We start from the raw sequence: 7,708 nt of genomic DNA, 5'->3' as shown, positions 1-7,708 counted from the left end.
AGGTTTTCCTCATGCAGCAAGGGTTAAGGCTATGTCATTTTGTTACCAAATGGCTGGCAAAATCAATTTAATTAGAAAGGTTTTACCAGTTACTTCTGGTGCTGTTCAAGGTAGCAGTAATTTCCAAATGACTTCTATTCTCACAGTCAGTAAATTAGGTGACTAAAATAGGATTTATCCATGTTTTGACAATGCCTTATTCGCTGTAATTAATTTAGGAGACTAAAATAGGATGAGGGATTAGAGATGGACGGATAGAGAGGAAGATATATAGATAGAAAAGAGACAGTGAGAGGAAAATAGAGAAAGAGAAGGAGATAGAGAGATAAAGGGATTGATAGATAAACAGAGAAAGGGGGAGAGTTAGAAACAGAGAGGGATGAAACAGAGGAAAGGAGAGAGATAGAGGGAGAAAGGGGCTCAAAGAGAGATGGAGAGGGGGATATAGAGAGAAAGATAGACTGAGAGAGGGAAAGGGAGAGATGGATAGAGAGATATTGAGAGAGGGGGAGAGAAACAGAAGGTGAACTACACTTCACCGATTTTTTCCTCGTTCAGTAGAGAAGAAATCTTTTGAGACTGAGGCAATTTTAATGTTTTGTTATTATCCAGAGTACCCCCCTTTTTGTGGGGGGGGTTGATTTTCCTCGCATTAGAAACCGACCGGGTTATCTGTACTTTCACTTAACAAATTAATAAAAGAAAAACATATTGTAAAATTTGAATTTAACAGGAAAATACTATTTTAAAAAATAGCACGATCACATAAGTGCATAAGTGCCACTTTAGGTACTCCTTGGGCGTTGAGTTCCATGGCGACCAGCATAATTATTTAATGGTCGCTCCCTTAGCCCCCCCCAGTCAAGGCTAATGCATTCGCACGTAACATTTTTTTTTATTTACTGACGTTGTCTTAGTAACTAAACGATTTATTGATAATTTCGTAACCCTTAAACGCATGCCGGAAGATTTAAATTGGTTCATTATTGTTGTAATGAAAGAACAAGTTTCATTCAACACAAAACATATTAATGATAAATGATTTATTATTCTAGTCATTGAAATTTACTAATTTTTAAATAAAAAAGTAAAAAAAAAGTTAATAAAAATAGTTGCTTATGTGCGCATAAACAACTTGTTTTTTTTAGATTAGGTCCACCTTATAATCCCCCCAACCTCCTCATTTTAAGTACAGCTTCCGGAATAAACACCACTTTTTTTGGGGGGGGGCTATTTGCAAAATTAAACTGATATTTGTTGTCAGCATACCCACCCGAAAATACTATTTAAAAAAAGGAGGGGTTCATTTCCCGTGGCAGAGAAGTAGATTTATTTATCAATAAAAGTTGCGGAGAAGTAAATTTATTTATCAATCAAAGTCGTCATTTAAAAAAGAAAATTGTGGCGGTGGACCTAAATGTTTTGTTTTCGCACTAATCAACAATTTGTTTATCCGCGCATGTAAATTAAAAAATATTTGTAAAAGTGAGAAGTTATCAGTAAATGATTGAGGTTTTTTTTTAAATTTATTTATTATTTTTTTTTTACATTAGGTCCACCTCCACAAATGTTAAGAACGGCTTTCAGAATAAACACCCCCAACCTATCCATGTTAACAAGCGATTTCGGAATAAACACCATTGGGGGGATATTAAAAAAAAGTCGATAAAAGTCGTCATTTAAAAATAAATTTAAAATCAAATGTTTGTAAAAGTGAGAAATTATTAATAAATGATTATTAACATTTTTCGGTGCTAATGCAGAGAGTGACCCGCGCTATTTTTTAAATCGTGTTTTTTTAATCAATTGCAAGGTTAAAGTACAGAATAGGTACTAAACACCCTTACCTCCCCATGTTAAGAATGGCTTTTTAAATAATAACGTTATTATTTCAGCATGGATCACTCTCTGCATGAGTACCCATTTTTCTTTTAATATTCATAAAAAGTAAAACTTTTTTTCAAAAAAAAAAAATAAATAAATGTTTGTAAATGTGACAAATAATCGTTTAATTACGGCAACGTCAGTAAATAAAATATGTTACGTGCGTGGTGAGGTGGGAGACTAAGGGAGCGACTATTATTTTTTTTCTACTGGTCGCCATGGAACTCAACGCCGAAGGAGTACCAAAATGTAATTTTTTTTGTCAAATAAATCAATTTCAAGCAATTTTTGCAATAAATAATAGATAGCAACTTCGTTAATTTTACAACTCGCCCCAGCATATTATAAACACCCTAACTTCCCCATGTTAAGAACGGCTTTCGAGGTTTATTGAGGGGCGTTTTTTTTTAACATAGGGGGGGTAAGGTGCTTATAATACGTTGAGGCATGTCGTAAAAATGAAACAGTTTAGAAAAAGTTAAAACAAACTTTATGTAAACAATGCCGTGAAAATAAACTAAACAATTAAAACGTAATGTTTCATGAGTGAAAAGCCTTAACATAAATAAAATTTAAAAAAATTGGTAAGTACATAAATTAATTTAAATTTTTTTTAAATATGGGATCATTATTTTTTTGTGCTAATGCAGAGAGTGATCCGCGCTATTTTTTAAAAATCGTTTTCCACGTTTAATTAAAATTTTATGATATGTTTTTATTCAATTGTAAGGTTAAAGTACAGAATAGGTACAAAACACCCTCCCTTCACCATGTTAAGAATGGCTTTTTAAATAATAACATTATATTTCCAGCACGGATCACTCTCTGCATGAGTAAGTTTTTTTTTTTTTTTTTTTTTTTACTTATCGAGTTAACAGAAAATGAAATCTTTCGTCAATTCGTGGCTGTGAAATGAATCGAACCGGAAGTTCAGTTTTACAACAGAACAGATTCGCAGTAACGGTTAAAAAAATATATTTATTTTATTTAATATTTTCATAATTCGCGAGGTAAATTTATTTCAATAACATAAAAACATACCTCGACTCTAAAGATGGGTTGTCTGAAAATTTCAAATAAATTGGTAACGTAGAAATAGGGTTTTATTATTTTAGAACGAACCAACATTTACATTTATATATATATATATATATATATATATATATATATGTATGTATGTATGTATGTATGTAAATATTCAGATACGTTACAACGGAACACCGACTACTCTAATTTGTTTTAAGGGGTAATCGAGGTCGCTGACAACGAATCTGATACTCAAACCGGAGGACAAATTTACCGTTTGCATGATATTAACATTGCATGGTGCTAACCAGTGAACCCACAAACTACTTTCCATCATTTTACAGCTTCCGTTTACGCTACGCACGTCGCGCACGGCAGCATAAACGACGGCTTGCTTCACCTAGCAAACTGCCTTTTCACATGGCGTACCAATCTTCCGCTGAAAATGTAAAATTAGATGAAAAAGAAATAAAACAAGAAAAGAAAAGCACACAAGCTAGGTGGGGGGGGCGGTAATTTTATTCCCCCCACACACTCAGTTCATGGAATTTTCTAATTTTCAAAAATACATTATAGCAATTTTTGGGTTGAAAATTTAAAATTAGCTGAAAAAGAAATAAAACAAGAAAAGGAAAGCACTCCAAGTTGGGGAGGGTTGGGGGATTAATTCAATTGTTTTTTTTTTTTCCTAGAACATGAAATTTTCAAATTTTCAAAAAGTAACGCACCGACATTTATCAATTAGAACACCATTTAACATTTTTCGAAGATTTTACTGTTTTCATTGGGAACGCGAGCGGGGGGGCGTAAATCGGGGGGGCGCGTAAAATCTTCGAAAAATGTTAAATCGTGTGCTCATTGGTAAATGTCGGTTCGTTGCTTACGGAAAAACGGTTAATTAAACTGCAGAAGCACCTATTAAGCCACATAAGTCCTATAATTGAATCCTCCTCCCGCAAAAAAAAGGAACGAAAAACATAAAAATGTTTGGTGCTTATGTTTTTGTACACCAGGTCAAAAACTACGCGGAACAAAAAAAAAGGTCCCCCAATTTGTTGTACATTTCTTTAATTGTAAGTCATTAAAAAAATGTCAGTCCGTAATTTTTTGATTGATACGCCATGTGAGAAGGGAGTTTGCTAGGTGTAAAATAGCGGAAAGTAGTTCGTGGGTTCAGGGGTTAATACCATGCAAACGGTAAATTTGTCCCCTGGTTTGAATATCAGATTCGTTATCAGCGATCTAGATTACCCATAAAAAACAAATTACAACGGTCGCTGTTCTGTTGTAACGTATGTGAATATTTACCACACACACACACACACACACATATATATATATATATATATATATATATATATATATATATATATATATATATAATTTTATTAATATTTTTGATTTTGATACAATAAGCTTATACGGAAAACTGAAACATTAAAAAAGAATCGTAAAGCAAAGTGTCTCCGTTGCATTTAATATTTGCTTGAATATATATATATATATATATATATATATATATATATATATATATATATATATATATATATATATATATATATATATATTGTGAGAATTTTTAATTGGTAGACTTGCCGAGGCTAGGCAGGTTGGGAAGAAAGGAGTGCTGGTAGTTGTGACCAACGCGGCCGATGGTCCGTTATTATAAGAACCTGAGTGCCTATTCCTTACAAGTTAAATAGACATTCTAGTCACGCGTGAATCTCGTTGACTGAGATTTGGAGTAGATAAAAAAGGGGTGTCCGCTCTACTTATTGTTGTAGTAGCTGTTGCTGTCTTTTAGACAAATTACACTTCGACTATCGTTACCCATGTGTTACTTTTACAAGGAAAGACTGCTTGTAAGCAACGTCGCCATTTTGTTGCAAGACTTAAACTGTCTTTTCTCCCCCCTCCCCTACTCGTCGGTAAGCTAATTCCGACACATTGCAACGAAATTGATTTCTCCTCATTGGAGTTGGATTATTCTAGTGTTCAACGGAATTTATAACATGGATGATTTAGTCTCAATGGAGGACCATAAGCTGAAACGAGAATTTCTTCAAAGAAAAATACTAACTACCCTGGAAGGGTTAGAAAAGGAAGAGAAGAGTTCTGAAGAAGTGCTTTCTCTATTTAAGCGAGAAATAGAGGGATGGTTGGAAGAGCTTGAGGGTGTCACTTTTGGCATGGAGGAACACTTGGCTGCAAAAGGAGAAGCAGAAGCATTTGCAAGCTTAAGTCTAGCTTCGTTCTGCTTTAAATATGGAACGAGACAGCATTTAAGTTCTCTGCAGAAAGCTGACCAGAGTGAACACCCAGCAGTTACCTCGATGGAAGATGTTGACTCAACCTCTAGTCATGGCAACCTGGTTACTCCAGAAAATGAGATATCGCCACCCTTCAAACCAACAGCCCAGTCTTCATTTTATATGGAGCCATTTAAAATAAAGTTGAAGGAACCATGCTTTGATGGGAAGGACTTCGACACCAACAAGAGGAGCTTCAAGAACTTCTTGACAAAGTTTGAAAATTGTGCCAGGTCCATAACATCAAACACGGAAAGACTATATTTTTTTAGGTGCTCCTTGGAAGGTAGGACCCTCCAACTTATAAATCATCTCTCTCCCTCTGATAATAGCTACACTATGGCCCTTAAGCTATTAAAGGACCAATATTTAAACGAGGAGGAGATAAGGGGTGAAATAATTTACGAAATATTAGATTTCCAGTTAGATAATCCCAAAACCTGGAAGGATTAAAAAAATTATGATAAAGACCCAGGCGGATATGTGGGAGCTAAGGGTCTCGTATAGTTGTGACTTATATGACGATAAGTCAGCTGGAGCGATATAATAGCACAAGTGTTATTCGCGAAATTCCGGCCCGAAGTAAAGGGAGAACTCTTACGAATCTCTGGGACTACCTACCCGACATTGTCCACACTATTGAAGGAAGCACCAAGAATAGTGAAACAAATGCTAGTTGCCAGACAGTCGACCAAGGTACTGATGCCCAAACCTAGGCTGCAACCTAAAGTTAAGCCAGAGGAGACGATCGAAACCTCGTCTCTTAAAACTCTTAATACCGAATTGATATCCGAGGTAGCATGCGACTTTTGCAAAAGCAATAAACATTTTTCTGAGGACGTCTTTGTTTTCAGTGCCTAAAGAGATCTCAGTTGGGGAATATGTGTCCATTAAAGACATCAAGAAAAATTTGCCTCCATAGTTGCAACTCTAAAGAACACATAACTGATATGTGCTCAACTGTTATGAGAAGTACGCAGGTTGATACCTGCCTAGATAAAAAAGACGATAATGCTTTCCTCTCTCCCATAATTGAAATAATAGTGCAAAGAGGAGATAAAAAAGTGAAGGTAAACTGCCTGTTAAACACTGGCAGTCAAAGAACTTATTTGGAGTCTTTAATTTTAAAGAAGCTAAACTGCCTCTCCTTTGCAAAGGATAAAATAATGAAAGTAAAGACCTTTTTTAGGAACGAGTCCTAAAACCTTTAAGGAAATCTCGTTGGGATTGAATTTGATGCCCGGCAAAACACATACTCTTCAGATTCTTGCGACCAAGTTGAACTTGTCTTACAGCCTTGAAGGATTTACTCAGATTCTGGCTGCAAATTTTAATGCAGAGGAGGATTTGGTTACTATAGATGGGTTAGTAGGACTCGACGCAATCCAGTACCTGGATCCTTTAAAGATAGTCCCTTGCATGTATGGAGCAGCATTTGAGACCAAAAAAGGACTAACCCCCTTTGGAAACAGGTGTTCTTTTCTATATAAGCACCAAATTAAAAACCAAAAAAGAACACAGATTAATTATGCAGAGGTGTTGGCGAAAACTCCACCACTTTCATCTTCCAGAATCAACTACGTGGTTCACCAAGAGGAATCCTAACCAGATCCTCTAAAAAATTGGTTGTAAGAGAGTAGTGACCAGCGAGGGTTGGAAAACATGTTCGACCTTGAATCTTTTGTATTACCCACTGACGAGAAATTCTCCACCTTGAATGAAGAGAAGGTTAAGCAGTTTATAGATTCAATCACATACAAAGGTGGTTTCTATCATGTACAACTTCAGAATGAAGATAAATTAAAATCGGTACCTTCTAATTACAATGCTGTTATTCAGGTGCTAGAAAAGGTTAATAAGGATCTGGAGAAGAAAAACTTGTATATTCAGTATCTTCAAGTTTTTCAACAACAAGAAGACGAGGGTATTATCGAAGAAATAATTGTGCCTCCCAAACAATTTAAAGACTATATATGGATTCCCTATAGGCCAGTGCTAAAACTAACAGACCAGACTACTACCAAGTTGAGACCGGTATTTCATTGTTCTTATAAGCATAAGGGCTCAGTATCATTGAACGAGCAGAATATCGTTGAGTTGACCTGATTGGCGACATGTTAAAATTGATGATTCGATTCCGAACAAACCGATATGTCTTGTTGGCTGACATCAGAGAAGCTTTTCTGATGATTCGTCTGGCATCGGAAAAGGATCGTAATCCGTTTTGCTTTTTTCTGAAGAAAGGTTAACAATTACATTGCTACAGATACAAAACCCTTATTTTTTGCTTCAATGCAATCCCTTTTATTTTAAATTACGTGTTAACGTTTCATGCAGAGAAGTTCCCTTTGGATGAATGTTCGAAGGCACTGAAATCCAGTTTTTATGTTGACAACCTAGTGAAAACTGTGAATAATGCAGAACATTTATCTGATTTGTAAACCTCTGCGAAAGAGCGTCTGCAGAAGGGAAATTCTAATTTGCAGTCG

At 35.4% G+C, this 7,708-nt stretch overlaps 1 protein-coding gene across 1 annotated transcript; it reads left to right on the top strand.

Moving 5' to 3' along the window:
* Positions 1 to 6,881: 6,881 nt before the first annotated feature.
* Positions 6,882 to 7,325, top strand: LOC145240074 (uncharacterized). The gene has a single exon (XM_080103696.1). It carries the CDS (start codon positions 6,882 to 6,884, stop codon positions 7,323 to 7,325), a length of 444 nt encoding a protein of 147 aa, XP_079959822.1.
* The last annotated feature ends 383 nt before the right edge of the window (positions 7,326 to 7,708 follow it).

This window comes from Euprymna scolopes, chromosome 19 (assembly GCF_053919585.1).
Source record: "Euprymna scolopes isolate OS-2025 chromosome 19, ASM5391958v1, whole genome shotgun sequence".
Taxonomy (NCBI): domain Eukaryota; kingdom Metazoa; phylum Mollusca; class Cephalopoda; order Sepiida; family Sepiolidae; genus Euprymna; species Euprymna scolopes.
The sequence above is the reverse complement of the archived record's forward strand: the minus strand, read 5'-3'. Positions and strand labels throughout refer to the sequence as shown.

Bases quoted from the DNA above. Each gene is read 5' to 3' on its own strand.
- LOC145240074 (XM_080103696.1), top strand. From the start codon at position 6,882: ATGTTCGACCTTGAATCTTTTGTATTACCCACTGACGAGAAATTCTCC.